General features: G+C 40.5%; 1 protein-coding gene across 3 annotated transcripts in view; it reads right to left on the bottom strand.

Moving 5' to 3' along the window:
- The window catches only part of plppr4a (phospholipid phosphatase related 4a), a 263231-nt gene that overhangs the window by 125605 nt on the left and 118865 nt on the right, over positions 1-18761 (bottom strand). For all 3 annotated transcript variants that reach the window (XM_029117179.2, XM_029117181.2, XM_020044605.3), the window contains one exon: positions 3154-3283. In XM_029117179.2, the coding sequence (XP_028973012.2) occupies positions 3154-3283 (130 nt within the window). The remainder of the gene's footprint in view (positions 1-3153; positions 3284-18761) is intronic.

The raw sequence follows: 18761 nt of genomic DNA, 5'->3' as shown, positions 1-18761 counted from the left end.
ATCAAGCAAGTCAAGTCAAGTCAAGGGTTCACCCTAAGCAAGTCAAGACGAGTCCTTATAAGTTTCAAGTCAAGTCACAGTACAAAAGAGATGAACACACACTGTCCTCTGTTTCTGACGTGCGCTCTGTGCGATACTCAATTTCAAAATCAAATATTTTTCTCCTCCGCGGTACAATTTTTTGGGGGGACGAAGCGGAGGGATCTTGAATCAGCCTGAAGGGGTTGTATTCGCTATAACAACCGCCTCGCTATACCTTATCCCGCTTATTACATGGCTACCTACCAAATAAATCAATAATTTGACACAAAACATTGATTTCAAAAGGAATTTATTGATTTAAAAACGATTGTATTGCTTCCTCTAAAGAAAATAGTCCGTTCCGTCTCTGGTTATAATCCTGCTGCGTCCATAGTTTTTCATGGCAACGGTCTGTTATCAAGAAATAACACACATTCTGCACTGGAATTCAGCCAATCCATGTAATAAGGGCTAATAATAACAACCTTATAAACTAATTATTGTGACTGAAAAACTGCCTAATATTTAATTACGCTGTAATTATTCTGGTCTGTACGAGTAAAAAAATAAACCGAAATGTTTAGATGCTAGTAATCACATCGGTGCCTCCATGTTAGCCTTTCATGCAGTAATGTTAACTGTTATGGTGTAAGCACAATGCTTTTTAGTTTCCACACGCAGTCCACAAACACTTGAAAATTCGCACATTTTATACAGACATTATAGCCTACGTGTAATAATACACATGCCCGCTCATTTTAATACACATGCCCGCTCATTTTAAGATGCCCATCAACATTAAAATTCAGGCTATGCCACTGTTATAGTCAAATTCCCTTACATTTATTTACCAGACGTATTCAGTAATGATAATGGTCACATTTCTAACAAGAAAAAAAAACAAACATAATATGCAACCAAGGCCAAATTATGACAAACAAAATATTAGTTAATTACATTAGTAACTTAATAGTTATAGATCTTAGTGAAACTGAATATAAAGAGATTACTTTCTTACCTTTCCTTGTGGTTCTTAAAATAATGAATGAAATTTGACGTTGTTGCATATTTTGCATCTGGCAAATCTTTTTTTATTCACACAGTCCAGTTCAAAGTCCTTGTATCCAAACAATACTATTTGTGGAGCTCGACTAACGTTACTCTCTGCCATGTTTGGCGCGGTTTGAATTGTGCAGCATTAAAGGCACACGCTGATTAGTGGTGCTGATGTCAAAACATATACAATTATTTTATTGCTGTTTGTTTATTATAAGTTCAAATCATTGTCGAGTCTTCCACTTCAAGTCAAGTCTCAAGTAACTTGTTCTCAAGTCAAAGTCAAGTCAAGTAATTTTCATACTTTAATCAAGCAAGTCACAAGTCCTGAAAATTGTGACTCGAGTCAGACTCGAGTCAAGTCATGTGACTCGAGTCCCCCACCTCTGGTATTCTCATAGCTTATGCTTGACCTGCTTATATGCAGGTCCCCCTAGAAATCATGCTAGGGTCGCTACAGTCACTAGATGGTGTAACTGGTTGCCATTGGCTGACAGTAAATTGCTTCTGTGGCACCAGATCCAGTTGAGAAGTGTTTTATGCCACAGGAACTATAATAGTAATTGGTCTAGGAATCAGTTCAGGGCTGGGCTGCACACTTGTATTTGGGAAATAGTCTATGTTGGCCAGTTGGCCTTTGATCATGGCATTTAACTGCAGACATCGGGCGGTACATTGGTCCTTTTGGATCGGTTGCATACTGACCCCATCCCGGTGGAGAAGAGAACTGAGAAAAAGGGCAGAGTACAGAAGGTGAGCCAAGGTTTTCGGGAGCAGCAGCCGAGGACGGATTATCAATCCACATAAGAACCTGAGACGGATGACGTACAACTTCCCCCATCCCCCGTGGTGTTTGTCTATCAACCGAATGAAGACCTCAGTAAAACAGAAAATAGTTTAAAACGGACCACAAGGGGGCCTAAAGGCTATATAAAGTATGATAGGGGCGACTCTCAGTACCTCACCTTTGCCATTTGTCCCAAAGCTTTTTACCAAGGGTGTAGGGGCTAATTATACCCGAAAATTGTCCCTTCCAGAAAGATTTCAATAATTCAGCCTTCATAAAAAAGTGGAATTCCAAAAAGCAGGAGGTAAGTTGATCATGTGATCCCAGAGGTAAAGGCCGCGAAAACATCCAGGCCTTTTTGTGTAGCAGAGCTCACCAGTGCATTCTTTTTTTCTCTGAATGTACTAAACTGTTGATTGGGCCACTCCTAATGTTCCTGCTATCTATCTGATGTATTTTTTTTTTTGCTGCCTAAGGATGGCCTGTTTCACTTGCATTGAGTGCTCCTTTGATCACATGTTGTAGGTTCACAGCAACAGCTTCTAAATGCGAATGCAAGACTTGGTATCAACTCCAGACCTTTTACCTGCTTAATTCATGAAGAAATAATGAACGAATAGCCTACACCTGTCCATGAAACTTTTGAGTCAGTTGTCCAATCACTTTTGGTTCCTTGTAAAAGAGGGGGGTACATACTAAAGAGCTGTAATTCCTAACCCCTTTCTCCAATTTGGATGTGAAGCTGAGAGACTGCAATTTAAGGCCATACTCGTTATTTTACTTGAATATATTTTGGTGAACAGCCAAAATAACAAAACTCAGTGTCCAATTATTTCCGGACCTAACTATATTTGCAAATGCCTGTGTGGAATGGAAATGTGTCAGAGAGAGAGGTAATTTCTAGGTTCAGCAATTATGAAAAGCAACCGCTAGAGATTTTTGACCAAGTTATTAACTTTATTTCTGGGATTGTCTAGGAGGAATCAAAACATGTACTTATAAATAGATAGATTGATTTTGCTCAACCAAATTAAATTCTCTTCCAAATGCATATGATCTCCCCACATTTGTAGAACATTATGGCAAGCATGTATACAATGATAAAGCGACAAGCCGAGTGTGCGACCATTTCTCGTTTAAGAATTGAACATCAGTTTTAATCGTAAGATTAGCCAGATTGACCCTAGATGTTTGAGTACTAGCTCTGTTCTTCTTATTACCTTGGCAACAGGATTTGCCAGTCAACAGAGCCTTATTGTACATCTGCAACAAGCTTAAAACAGACCTACCGACAAACCGAACAGCTCGTCGTATATACGAGTTGAAATTGCAGCCCGCCGCGTTGATATTTGCTTCTGTTTTCCCCCCAGTCTTTCTCCTGGACAGATAGCAATACAGGATACCCTCTCCAATCATTATCTGTGGAAAGATTCAACATAATAAATTAACATCAATGAGGGTAGGAATTCATTCTAGTTAAATTCCTGTAAATTGAAAATTTGGGAGTGAAATTATGTTCCTAAATTGTGAAATTTAAACAGACAAACAACAGACAAGTTCATAATGTTCTTTATGATATGCCTGTGGTTAGGGAAGATGTGAAGCTAAAGTAAATGAGGGCTGCACTACCAACAGAGTCTTCTGAGGCAGCTAAGGTACCCTGACTACCTTTCTGAGAGGCACCTACGCTGTGTGCTTAGGCCCTAATTGCTTTAGACTGTTCACAGACACCACGGATAGAAGACGACCCAGGTCAGCATGCACTGTTTTTAGATGTGATTATGGCCACAACAGAAGATGCCAGGCCTCAACCAATGATATCGATGCCCCAGCTACAGATGGTGAAGTTGGTGAAGTTGCCTGTGTCTCTTCTGTTTCTTCCATTCGGGCAGGACAGAGACAAGGGGTAGCTCAGATTAAGAGGTCTGTAAACTCTGAACTACAACTATGAGTTTTGGGTTCTGCACTGCTCAAAAAAAGGTAAGGGAACACTTAAATCAAAATGTTTGATTTAAGTGTTTTGATGAACAATATATATTAAAGATCAAAATCTTTTGCTGTACATTGTGTAATTCATTGACAACAATTTGACGTAACAACGGTCAAACTGATTGACGGCTGGATTCAAACTCAAAGTAAACAATTGAAATCCCAGGCTGTTCCAACTAGCGTGAATTTCATCATGGCAACACATCATGTGACTCAGTACCGTGTATGGCCCCCACGTGCCTGTGTGCACTCTCGACAACGTCTGGGCATGCACCTGATGAGACGGCGGATGATGTCTGGGGGATCTCCACTCGGATCTGGATCAGGGCATCAGTGAGCTCCTGGAAAGTCTGTGGCGCTACTTGGCATCATGGCACCGATACATAATGTCCTAGATGTTCTCAATTGGATGCAGGGCTGGGGAATGTGAGGGCCAGTCAATAGTATCAATGTCAAAAATGTTATAAATTGATTTGCATTTTAATGAGTGAAATAAGTATTTGACCCCTCTGCAAAACATGACTTAGTACTTAGTGGCAAAACCCTTGTTGGCAATCACAGAGGTCAGACTTTCTTGTAGTTGGCCACCAGGTTTGGACACATCTCAGGAGGGATTTTGTCCCACTCCTCTTTGCAGATCTTCTCCAAGTCATTAAGGTTTCGAGGCTGATGTTTGGCAGCTCGAACCTTCAGCTCCCTCCACAGATTTTCTTTGGGATAAAGGTCTGGAGACTGGCTAGGCCACTGCAAGGACCTTAATATGCTTCATCTTCAGCCACTACTTTGTTGTCTTGGCGTGTGTTTTTGGATCATTGTCATGCTGGAATACACATCAACGACCCATTTTCAATGCCGTGGCTGGAGGAAGGAGGTTCTCATCCAAGACGTGGGAACAGACACTGCTTCAAATTACAGCCCTCTTTCCACATAACTGCACTGTAACTATGTGGGAACAGACATTGCCTCAAATTAACCTCCTACACTGTAAAAAAGGATTTGAGATTTTTGCTACCTCAACTAATTTTCCTAAGTTAGTTCAACTAAAATGTTGAATGTACTTAAGATATCAAGTTTACCTGTGCCCAACTACTCCATTTATTCAAAGTAGTTCAGGCAACATAGATTTCTTAGTTGTATGAGCGGCCCCGGCATAATACATAGGGAAACCCCACATACCACGCCCTTACAACGCGTGCATCTACTACGAGAAACTTCCATTTTGGTAAGCTTGAAGTTCTCTTACTTGTTTTTATGAAAATTATTGTTAAATTAAGTGTAAACTAGATGCATAAATAACACAGGGTTGTCCGTAGCCACGAAAAATAGATTTCTGTCCGCATGTCATGTGCTGCTGCATCGTGTCCGTAAAACAATGCTGCCACACCTGCATATGACATGCGGTCAAAAATATATCGTAATTGTGGCCCCTTTTACATTTTCATAATACTTTTATCCCAGCTAACACACAACGTTAGGTAATGTATTCGTACTTTTTGGTAATTTAACGACTTCCTAACTGACAACGTAACTATGACGTCGCATGCTCGTAATTTCATACCATCAAATTACCAAATCACAACGTTGTCAGTTCGACCTCCTAAGATTATATTAAGCAAGAAACATTTTAGATCTATTCATAATGTTTTGGTAATTTCGTGAAGTATTTTTGGCAACTTAACGTTAACTGCGTAGTTTCATTGCCATTACATGTTCTTTATTCTCTGATTATCGCAGCATTTGGTATTTAAAATGTGTAATTAAACGTCAGATACAATAGTGAAGTTTTCCTTTAGTAAAATTAGTATTTTACCAAGTCAGATGATTATAATTTGCTATATTATATAATTTTTTTAAATAGTGATGTGAAATGAAGCGCGCCCAGCACGTGTGCGCGCTCAATATTGAAGAGTGGATTTCCCGCGCAGCTCACTGGGTTTTTGCTCTGGCTGCTGGTACTTTTTTATTTCAACTGCGTCTGACGAAGGATTTCGATTTTCTGCAGAACACACCAAGCCGACGAACTAGCGCTGATGAAAGCCAACTGTTGTCGCTTCGCGTCAGGGTAAAAAGCTCCACTTAAACACACTTACAGCGAACTGTTGAATTACAGCGACTGTTAAGTTAACGTTAGCTAAAATGCACGTTCTGAGCCTGAGTGTAAATGAGACAACTGTCTATTCCTGCAGATATATTTGTCTATATTGGTCATTTAAAAAGGGAAAACTGACGCTGTAGATACACAAACCGTAAACAAAGCAGTGCGTGTTAACCATTTTGAATATCAATCCTGCTAAACACTTTCTTTATTCCACTCTACTTGTGTTAAAATAAAAATATTCGCCAAGGAACAGTAAATTAAGATTAAGTAAATTAAGATTAGAACAGCCTTCTGTCTGTGCCGTTTTGGTTTATTTGCTCACTGTTTTGTTATTCTCATGCATTGACTCGGTTCAATGAGCTGAACAGCTAATCAGAGTTCCCTCTTTCACCGACGGCCCTTTAGCAGTAATGTAGTATGTACAACCCCAACAGTATGGAGAAGTCAGTCTGACTTTTTTCTTCAGAGTTTGTGGATGCACTGACTGAGACTACGGATCATCAACCTTTCCTGTGAGTCATATGAAATGGTTCTGCAAGTACTGCAGATTTTCTTCTGCCAACCAACACAGCATTATAAGGCATTATAAGCTTAAACACGGACACTATAATAGGTCTTGCGGCTCACCTTGCATCTACAATGACTGTTTGTGTTCCTTTAAGACACAAGTTGCTCTCAAAAACCATTTGTTGAAACATGAAAAATCACTGTAATTCTGGTTTAAACAATATAAAACCTGAACTAATTTGTGATCACAGTCCAGCAGAAACCAGTGAGGAATAAATAGATGTGGTTTCAGTAGATTACGATAACCCCCCAAATGATGACGATGACCATGAAGATTATGGAGAATCAGTTAATCATAGACTTGCATCCTTGCAACTAGTGTGATTCTACATGGCACTAAATACTCTGAGGGGATGTTTGTTTCGGTTGGGAGCACAAGCGGACTACCTGATTTTTGCAAAATTCTGAAAGTACTGATTGTGGGCAACAAGGCATCATTTATCATTGAATGCATTTCAGCCTGGTACTTGGAGCACTTCAGATGCTATGAATTGACAAGGAAACTTTCCACAGACCTTCAAGTTGCAGACCCAGAAGAACTGAATTCATTCCACCCAGTGGCTCCTTACATGGTGCGAGGAAAACTAATGGTGTCACCCAAGGTGTTTTTACTTCACTGAGGTAAGTATTTTTATTGTAAACTGCTTGCATGATTTGGTTATCAATAAATGTCAAGCTTTTTTTTTTTTTGGCTGAATCATTTCTCATTTAAAATTTGTTCAGCTGTTTAAGTGATACTTGATGACTACAATTGTATCTAACTGAAAATGTTTTCCAATTAAAACTGACATTAAATACAATTATTTACCGTATTTAATTATTTTAGTTACATTTTCTAGTTTAAACAGAATTTAACCCAGTTTTACTCCTCTTCTGTTAAGCTTACAGCCTGCTGCTTCACGTCATTCTTGCGGACGATGACATCCGTAGAGTCCAGATTGAAAGTCTTCCAGAGACGGTGGATGAATTGAAGACTGTACTCAAGAGCAAGCTTGATCTAGAGGGTGAAATTGTTATCCAGTTTCAAGATCCAGAGTTCAACAATGAACTTTGCAACGACTCAAATGTCTGAACTACCCACAGAGAGAACAAGGCTGAAGGTAATAGGTACCACCCAACATGCCCCCCTCTGTATCCTCCTTTGACAGCAGTTCTGACACGGCCATTGGGACCTCCGCATCCCCCGTATGTTCTCTGTCAAACCCTTGCTCTGAGCACTGGCCTGACCCTTTTATCATACCAACTTTCTCTTATGACGTTGAACTTAAGCTCCGAAAGGGAAATGAGACTTGTGAAAAAGATGGGTCCCTACTTGCTGTTAATGCTGCAATGAAGAGAGACATACTTGACAAAGTAGGGAGTGCTATGTATGAGCACAATGCATATCCAACATCAAAACAAATTGAGGATGTTGCCAAAGCCCTCATCGAAAAGCATCCCTGTTTGAGAGAGCCAAGTTCTTCACATGGGTGGCACTGCTGGAAGTTCAGCCTCACTTTTAAGATGGGTAACCTCCGTCAGAAGTACCGTATTGCTGGATGCCCAGAGCTTACAGTCAATCAAAAAAGGTCAGACAGACACATCAACTGGGAATAAGACAATTAAGAAACCAAAACGGTCTGAGCTCAACGTTTTGCCAGATTTTCCTGAAAGAAAGTTTCCAGACTGCCTTGAAAGAGAGAGAATGGCTCTGACGGAGGAGATGAAGAAAAAAAAGAGTGACAGGAAAATGATAGATTCTCTGATGGCAAGCACCTTTGCATTGCGAAGGAAGGAGATTATTCATGATTAGCCTCCTGTGTCCGAAATGAACGACAGATGGCCAGCACTGTTTTAAAAAAAACAGGTAATTTTGTATTTTTTCAACTATAAAGCTTTGGAGTCATTCACATTTTAGATTTTGATTTGTGGTTTGGTTCAATATCAGTGGTTAATGCGTTTATTGACTTTTTACATTTTTTGTAAATTCTTTCTCCAGGTTTTTTTAATGGCCTATAAGAGCCAAAACTGAACCAATGCCGACCTTTATGCTCAATTTACTGTGTTATATACTGACTTTTTCTTTGGATTTTCTCTTAAAAGATTAGTGCTGAGTTTATGTGCCTTGTTTCTACTGATCTCCACCAGTCTTTCTTTGGACTCGACAAGTATGTCCCAAGATTGTTAAAGATGTACAGACTACGAACTAGTAGCAGTTCTGACCTACGCAGTCTCCTGGAGCCCCTTGATGTAAGTAAGGATAATCTGATTTATCACAATCCCGTACAAATTTCTTTTACATTGTCACTTGTAGAAGTAGTCAATCATTGTCAAATCTAATGTAATCAAAAACTATTACTGTCATGAGCTTATTTGTAGTTCAATTTAGGGTTTAATTGGCTTGACTTTTACTTAACATTAAAATGAGCCTTCAATTTTCAAGAAAATGTACTAGACAACAGTGATAATCTGTATGAAATGCATGGAATTCTGTGCAGACAGAGGACTATATCGTATTAGTAGTTAGCTTTCAGTTAGCAACCCTAACTTGTATTTTACCATAAATCATGGATATTTTGAGAATTATTTATGGTATAATTATTCTTGCTAGACATTTGGCAGACAATATATAGTGGTTCGATAATTTAATAGTGGACTAAAGTAAATAAGTTACTGTTGACACAGCACAAATCCCTAGTTCGGACTTTTCCGGCCCTAAAGTGAGTGGGAACAAAAATATATTTAATAAAAGTGATCAGCAGCAAGCTTGGTCCTACAGTTGTCGCATTTTGTCTCACATTCTTTTTTTTTGTTGTGTGTTGAGACCAGAAGAGAAGAGCCGCTGCTTTGCTCGGACTTCCATATTACCTAAAGGAGGATCCCAACAGTTTTATCTGTGTCTGTGAGGTGCGTGAGTTGATTTCATTATAACATAGGTAAATGTCACAGTTAAAAAAAATATTTATTGAAGGTATATAGTTCACCCAAAAATAAAAATGTACTGTTAATTTACTCACCCTCAGACCATCCAAGATGTATAATTCTTTTTTAAAGGGATAAAGGGAAAATTGAAATTCTGTCATCATATACTCACCCTCATGTTGTTTCAAACCTGTATGAATTTCTTTCTTCTGCTGAACAGAAAGGAAGATATTTAGAAGAATGTCAGTAACCAATATACTATGGAAGTCAATGGTATCTAAAACTGTTTGGTTACAGACATTCTTCTAAGTATAGGGTGAGTATATGATGACAGAATTTTTAATTAATTTTTCGGTGGAGTATCCCTTTAACAGTGGTCGTTATATGGTGTAAATATACAGAAGATATTAAAAAATATTGTGTTAATATATTTAAAAGAAATTAAGCCATCGTTTTCCACGTTATCTAAATACTCAACTAAATTACATTTTACAGTGTAAATATATTGTAATATATTTCATATATTTTTCAGTGTATTTACACCAAATAATATATTGACCATAAATATATATATAGTTCCTTAAGGCTTATCACCACTCATCCCTACTGCAGACCTCGCTTTATCACGCCCCCGTCACCACACATTTCTACTGAAGGAAAAAAGTCACCTACATCTTGGATGGCCTGAGGTTGTTCAAATTTAAATTTTGGGGTAAACTATCCCTTTAATGTAAGATAAAGCTAAATTACTGTCTTTTTAAACAAGTGTTTTGTATATCAGTGTAAGGGCACTACACAAATACTGCCCACTAAATTCACATTCACAAGTCACTGCAATAATTTATGGCCAAAATTACAGTTTTATACTTTATAGCTTTAGTACAAAACTGGGGGGGGGGGGGGGGGGGGGGGGGGGGGTAAGTCTTTATAACATTAAGGTTGGACTATTTTATGGACTATTTTAACAATGTCTTCCTTTCTGGACCTTTAAAGTGGTAGTGTCAGAAAGCTCTTGAATTTCATCAAAAATAGCTTAATATTTGTTGCAAAGATAACCGAAGGTATTATGGGTTTGGAATTAAATGAGAGTGAGGAATTAATGACAGAATTTTAACTAACCCTTTCAAGTTTGGTATTGTAACATCCATCCATCCATCCATCTTCTTCCGCTTATCCGGGGCCGGGTCGCGGGGGCAGCAGTCTAAGCAGGGATGCCCAGACTTCCCTCTCCCCAGACACTTCCTCTAGCTCTTCCGGGGGGACACCGAGGCGTTCCCAGGCCAGCCGGGAGACATAGTCCCTCCAGCGTGTCCTAGGTCTTCCCCGGGGTCTCCTCCCGGTGGGACGGGACCGGAACACCTTCCCAGGAAGGCGTTCCGGAGGCATCCGAAAAAGATGCCCAAGCCACCTCAGCTGACCCCTCTCGATGTGGAGGAGCAGTGGCTCTACTCTGAGCTCCTCCCGGGTGACCGAGCTTCTCACCCTCTCTCTAAGGGATCGCCCAGCCACCCTGCGGAGAAAACTCATTTCGGCCGCCTGTATCCGGGATCTTGTCCTTTCGGTCATGACCCAAAGCTCATGACCATAGGTGAGAGTAGGAACGTAGATTGACTGGTAAATCGAGAGCTTCGCCTTGCGGCTCAGCTCTTTCTTCACCACGACAGACCGATACATCGACTGCATTACTGCAGAAGCTGCACCGATCCGTCTGTCAATCTCCCGTTCCATCCTTCCCTCACTCGTGAACAAGACCCCTAGATACTTAAACTCCTCCACTTGAGGCAGGCACTCTCCACCAACCTGAAGTGGGCAACCCCTCCAAGAACTGCCACCTTAACGTGGTGGAGGGGTTTGAGTACCCGAGTGACCCTAGGAGCTATGTTGTCTGGGGCTATATGCCCCTGGTAGGGTCTCCCAAGGCAAACAGGTCTTAGGCGACGGGTCAGACTAAGAGCGGTTCAAAACCCCTTAATGAAGAATACAATTTTGAGTACCGTGACGTCGCCCGGTATGGCGCAGCCGGGGCCCCACCCCGGAGCCAGGCCCGGGGTTGGGGCTCGAATGCGAGCGCCTGGTGGCCGGGCCTTCCCCCATGGGGCCCGGCCGGGCTCAGCCCGAACGGGTGACGTGGGGCCGCCCTCCCGTGGGCTCACCACCCACAGGAGGGACCATAAGGGGCCGGTGCAAAGAGTATCGGGCGGCAGTCGAAGGCAGGGGCCTAGACAACCCGATCTCTGGACACGGAAACTGGCTCTAGGGACGTGGAATGTCACCTCGCTGGCGGGGAAGGAGCCTGAGTTAGTGCGTGAGGTTGAGAGGTTCCGATTAGAGGTAGTCGGGATCACCTCTACGCACGGCTTGGGCTCTGGAACCACACTCCTTGAGAGAGGATGGTATTGTAACATTACATGCTTAATTACTAAATACTTAATAATGTTCTTTAGACTACCGATTCCGAGAAAGAGGCTACAAAAGGAGTTGACGTTGGTCTTCTCATTGTGACTGAGGAAGGCGGAAGCAGCCAAGCAATACTGGCAAAGGAGATAGTCGATATCGCAGTTGTGCTGGAAGAGAACATCATCATACGTGAGCTAGGAGATGTTGCTAATGCTTTTTCCTCACTCATGGGTCTTCTTTACTGTCTTGACATAGACTTTGACATAGACTGCTGTTGTAAAAAGCGCTATATAAATAAATTTTGATTGATTGATTGATTGACTTTCCCAAGGTACTGAAGAATAAATTTGAGACTATTCAAAAAGTTGTCATGGGAATCGGCAGTGGCAATTGTTCTGCAAAAGTGCATGGACTCCGCAACAAGTTGCTTCAGTGCAAAGTTTAGTGTTTAGTGGCCAAGTTAATGGCAACAGCAGTCTTCACTAAATACTTCACACCGCCATTTCCATATCTACTACATGGTTAAAAAACTAAACAAAGAGGAATGTATAAGTTCCAGAATAACGTTTAATGCAGAGGTTCTAAAAATGTTAGTAAAATGACATTGTTAAGTTAATCTGCTCAGAGATAACCTACTACCAATATGTTTGTGCAATTTAAAAACAGCACTAAAGCCAGTTAGCTTTATATTTCGGATTTAAATATTTCTATTTTTGTTTACTAGAGCTCGTTTGCATAAATTTTTTAGATAACTGTTTATGTAACATGTTATGAAATGTCAATTTTGAGCTGTTTACGGTTAACAAAACGCTTGCAATTAACTACAGCACTTTTAAGCCAGTAAGCGTTTAAATACAGCACTTAAGCCTGTTAGCTTTATAATTTAGATTTATATATTTCTATTTTTGTGTACTAGAGCTCATTTGCATTAATTAATGTTCATGTAACATGTTATGAAATGTCAACTGTTCAGCTGGTACTGAAACACTTGTAATTAATGGTAAGGTGTTTTAACATCAAGTACATTAATGGTAAGCATGATTTTCTGTACCAGAGTTTGCATGATTGTTTTTAGATAAATGGTCATGTAACATGTTATGAAATGTCAATTCCACAGCTGGTATGAAACGCTTGTAATTAATGGTAAGGTGTTTTAACATTAAGTACCATTAATGGTAAGCATGATTTTCTGTTTTGAAATAAAAATTGCATGTTCTTCTATGCCAATGAATCATTTTTATGTGTTACTGTTAGAAAACAGAGACTTAAGTTGTGTGGGCAAATGATGCAGTTCAGTCTGTTGAATGAACTTAACATTCCAACTTAAACTAACTATTCTTGAAAAAGTAACCTGGCTGCCTTAAAAAAATAAGTTAATTCAACAAAATGTATAGTTCAGCCAATTTTTATGTTGTTTGCACAACTAATAATTATAAGTTGATTTAACAAGATGCTCAGTGTAAACAACTCAAATTAACAGAAATGTTTGTTGGTGCTGCTAATTTTATGTTGTCTCAACTGGGATTTAGGTTTACACAACTTTTAATGTCTCGTTGGAGTAACTAAAAAACTAATTCATTAAAATTAAAGTTGATCAGACTATTTTGTCAGCTTCACCTTTGTTGCCCCAACGATTAATTCTAGGTTTAAGGAACTCCAATACATGTACAAACAACTCAGATTTCTTAGCTTACTTAACACAACATTTTAAGGCAGCCAGGTTACAAATTATTTTAAGTTGAATGAACTTGTTAATTTTTACACTGTAGATTTCAGGTAAATTCTCCATCTCGGTTTCATTCCAAATAGTGGGGGTCAACCAAACCCTAAATAAAAACTTTATGTATATCTTGACCATGTCCGTGGTTCTATTGACATTAAGTATGTTCTGTCACCAATGATAGAGGATGACTTTTGCTCTGTACCTTCACTTCAGTTGGTTTCCAAATTGTAAATTTGAAGATTAAAGCTACTGAGAGGAAAATATATCTAGCTTTCACCTAACGTTTGATTAATCCAATCAACCCACTTAAGATGAACCAAAAATAAAGACCAAATGCATTGTTCAGTGTAGTTATATGAAATTTAAGTTTCCACACATTAAAGATATGACATGGTCCTCAGACTGTCTGTGGCCCCTAGCCATCTCTGCACTGGACTGGGGCCATAGTCAGGACAGGACAGAAGGAGGTGCCTTTAGCCACCTCTAATCCTTTGGTCTCCCCAATTGGAGGCAGGTATAGATCGTTGCCTCCAATTGGGGACCCTATTTATGTTCTATGTGTGGCCACACCCAGTGTGGTTCATTTGGGTTTTGTTTGGATGCCCTACGTCACCGGTTGCTGCTTTTGTTTAAAACCATGGATTACTTCCACCCTTTTGCCTCTGCGCCTTACCACTACCACAACCGTGACAATGTTATTCTTTCAATTAGGCGATATCCTTTGTTAACTTGATAAGGTTTAGGGTTATTGGCTAAACTATCCAATATTGTTGCAGTTTGTCATATCTACACAGCAACTCAACATTAGGGTGGAACCTAGAAACTATAGGAATGGTGACATAGACAGAAAACAGATGTACGATGTCACTAAAATAAAGGACAACAATGAGTAATCCCAAGGACACTCAAAGTAGATCTTGAACACTGTTACATCAATCTACTCTATTTGTCAATTTTTCAATTTACCATTTGAGAATTTTAACTCCATCAATGAGTATCAGGCGTTGGTTTTTAAAACAAGTGCTAACTCAGTTATCATTGGTAAAAAAAAAAAAAAAATAGAAAAACTATAATTTAACCAAACTCAATTCAGCATTTAAAATAGGACATCTAATTTTATTGTGGGGAATAAACTTGTTTTGGCTGTTTTACCCTCTACGGAAGCTCTGAAGCCCAAGTAGTAAAAACAAATATATATATAAAAAATAAGTTTTTACTACTAATTGTTTGTTTGCTAAGTCGGTTTGTTGTTAGAGTTCTTTGCTAGTCATGGATCATCTATAATGAACACCATGTTCGATCATAGGGATGCTCATAAGTGTACGTGGTACCAGAGCACCCTAGGCCGAAAGTCGTTGATTGATTTTGTGATTGTGTCATGGGGCATGTTTTGGACACTCAGGTAAAGAGAGGGGCGGAGCTGTCAACCGATCACCATCTGGTGGTGAGTCGGGTCAGGGGGTGGGGGAAGACTCTGGACAGACCGGGAAAACACAAACGGGTAGTGCGGGTGAACTGGGAACGTCTGGAGGAGGGCCCCGTCCGAAAGATCTTCAACTCACATCTCCGGCGGAGCTTTTCAGGCATCCCTGTGGAGGTTGGGGGCATTGAACCTGAGTGGTCGATGTTCAAAGCCTCCATTGCCGAAGCTGCGGCGGAGAGCTGTGGTCTAAAGGTCTTAGGTGCATCAAGGGGCGGTAACCCTTGAACACCTTGGTGGACACCGGGGGTCAGGGAAGCCGTCCGACTGAAGAAGGAGGCCTTCCGGGATATGTTATCCCGGAGGACTCCGGAGACGGTTGCAGTGTTACGACAGACCCGAAGGGCTGCGACCTCTGCTGTGAAAGAGGCAAAACAGTGGGTGTGGGAGGAGTTTGGGGAAGCCATGAAGAAGGACTTTCGGTCGGCACCAAGGTGTTTCTGGAAAACCGTCCGCCACCTCAGGAGGGGAAAACAGGGAACTATCCAAGCTGTGTACAGTAAGGATGGGACACTGTTGACCTCAACTGAAGAGGTAATTGGGCGATGGAAGGAACACTTTGAGGAACTCCTAAATCCCACTAAATCCCTCTTTAGTGGAGGCAGAGCTGGAGGCTGATAGGGAAGCATCGTCAATCTCCATAGCAGAAGTCACTGAGGTAGTCAAACATCTCCACATTGGCAAAGATCCGGGGATTGACGAGATCCGTCCAGAAATGTTGAAAGCTTTGGGTGTGGAGGTGATGTCTTGGATGACACGCCTCTTCAACATTGCGTGGGAGTCAGGGAAAGTGCTTAAGGAGTGGCGGACCGAGGTGGTGGTTCCACTGTTCCAAAAGAGGGACCAGAGGGTGTGTGCCAATTACAGGGGTATCACACTTCTCAGCCTCCCTGGGAAAGTCTACTCAAAGGTACTGGAAAGGAGGGTTCGGCAGATAGTCGGACATCAGATTGAAGAGGAACAATGCGGACAACCGACCAGCTCTTTACTCTTGCAAGGATCCTGGAGCGGGCCTGGGAATATGCCCATCCAGTCTACATGTGTTTTGTGGATTTGAAGAAGGCGTATGACTGGGTCCCCCGGGAGATACTGTGGGGGGTGCTGCCATGTCACCGGTTGCTGCTTTTGTTTTGTTTAGTTTTTGTTTGAGTCTTTTCTTTTTTCATTAAACATGGATTACCTCAGTTTCTTTGATTATGCGCCTGTATCCTTCCACACCCCAGCTCGTGACATAACCAAATAAGTATACACTGACATTAAACTGTTGATAGAATTTGAGGAACATTTATATGAGAAACGCGTTGAGTCATGGCAATGCTAGAAAAAAATGAAATTTGAGCAATTTTGAGTTTCCAATTATATTTTATTTCTATCCTAGGCCACGTATTCTAATATGCAGTTTATGTTACGTAAAAGTAATCAACAACTCTTGGCCAAGGTCCAACAGTATTCTCAAGAAAAGAGGTACATTTGACCCAGAGGTACCTAAAAATTTAAAATTGTAGCACTCAATAAACTTTTATAGGAAGTTACTTTTAGGAATACTCCTACATATGCATGCTTAATCCCCCAGTATTTTTTAAATGTAAACATAACCACTGGAAAAGCGAATTTACAGTTATTTTGCCAAAATTTCTGCCAGACGCACAATTCACCATTTTTTTTTTTAAAGCAGTAAGTCTCCTACTCTGTCACCAGGTGGCACAAAAAAATTGCTTATTTGCTACTAGATGGCGCAATGTTTTAGTAATATTGATTTGTCTAAATGCGTATGTGTGCATGTGTGTGTGTGTCAAGGTTTATGTTAGCTGGCAAATGAGTAGGCCGGCAGATGAAAATATCAACGGCCAAAATGTCCGGTGAGAAATATGCCAAATAAATAACTAAATTAATTAAAAGCATATTAAATAACCTAATATTGTGTAACCTATATAGGTTGCCAAGAAAAGGTGTTTCAATGTTTAATATGCAATGGGACAACATATTGTGTAACCCTCTTTTGCTAGCTATGATTCCAATTCAGTCCTCATGGGACACAGCATGTCTTTCTGCAGGTAAAAGACTATTACCATGTGGATTCTTCATTCTCCCACTCATTCTCCGGTTGAATTAATTTTCATGGATAAAAAATTGACAGAATCCCAACACGTGTTGTTCAAAGGTTAGTTCTTTTGTGAGATGTTGACCCTCCTTTTTGCCCATACAAAAGAATGTGCTTCTGAACAGGCACAGTATCACTGATTAGGTTATTGTCTTTCTGTCTCTATTTGCAAATATTAATACACTGTATTTGTGTTAAAGAGCATTTTGATCTCTGTCTTACCTGCTTAAGTAAGCGTTCTAATTGGTAAATTTCTACCACAAGTGTCATAAGATACACCAAACTTTTTTATTATTATACAATACAATAAACAGTATAATTTGCACTCAAAAAGATAAACATGATCTGGATTCGATCTCGCATCAAAACAAGTAAGAAATTGCACAATTGCTGAACTTTTAAATCTAACAACTTTTTGAAATGAATTACTAAACAACATGATCAGTAGAGGTTGCTGTTCGAAAGTCTCAGGCACTGAACCGCACCAAATAACGTGGTTTTATACCGATGCAAGCCTAGGCAAGCCACACAGCAGTAGACGCCTACGCGGATCCACATCCAAGTCGCGAAACCCGCGTGACTGTCACATTCAAGCGTGCCGCACAAGCCCTGAAAAGTGAAGCCAAAACGTCTCGATCGCCCCCTGGTGAGTGGTCCCAGTATAGGTCATAAACCCCGCCCTCCCCATGTTATTCAATGGGACGCGAGATCAACTAAACAATTAAATTACCCTTCAAATATATTTTTTCCGAAGCTGGTTTCTGTCATTTACTGTAGTTTGTATCACGCTAATGTAAATTCAAGAGTTTGTTTTTAAAATAAGTTTGTTTTTAGTTAGTTATTTAATGCTCTAAAAACGGTGGTGTGACGTCGTGATTCACAGCTGTGATTGACAGCTATCTGAGCCGAGGAGCCACTGAATCTTCGGAGGACTGAGGAGATTGGAACTTTACATTTAATCTCTAAATTTCTATAATTGATATAATTTCACACGGACATAATGGGTTGTTCTGCAGTACATTGTGCTAACCGATCTGGCATTTCCAATCGATCTTTGAATTTTTTTCGGTAAGTTACATTTATAAGCTATTTAATTAGTAAATAAATGTAATGGGCTAGCTAACGTTAGCTAAAAGACAACAAGCCTCGTTAACAGCCATGTTAATAGCTAGCAGGTGATCGTTAGCTAGAAGTTACCAATTATTTTTGTATTAGGCCTATTCTAAATTAAGGTTAAACATGATGTAAGTTAGGCTATAACATATCGTCTAGGTTTAACAAGCAAAGGTTGTACTGTACTTGGACTTGCGATTGATTACGGTATGCGCATTCTGCGAGGGAGAGTGAGGGCGGGGCACAGGGGTGGCGCCGTTGATTTCGCGGCTTTACGGCTTTACTTCCTTCTCGCTACTGCGCATAACTACTGCGCAGAACTGGTCCCAAGATCGCTATCTGCGCAGACGCAAGTCCAAGATGTCCGCGCCGTATCAGGACACTGGTGGCTTCATTTTTCACCAATGGAAAAGAGCGAAAGGGCGTCGTCCATTATATATACAGTCTATGGTCACATTCGTTTTGGCACCGCCCAGAGGATCCGCTCCGCCTCCGGGCAGCGCGGTGAATTCTACTGTCCCACACTGG

The sequence above is a fragment of the Esox lucius genome, chromosome 3, assembly GCF_011004845.1.
Source record: "Esox lucius isolate fEsoLuc1 chromosome 3, fEsoLuc1.pri, whole genome shotgun sequence".
Lineage (NCBI taxonomy): Eukaryota > Metazoa > Chordata > Actinopteri > Esociformes > Esocidae > Esox > Esox lucius.
Note: the sequence above shows the minus strand (reverse complement) of the source record. Positions and strands in the feature narration are given on the sequence as shown.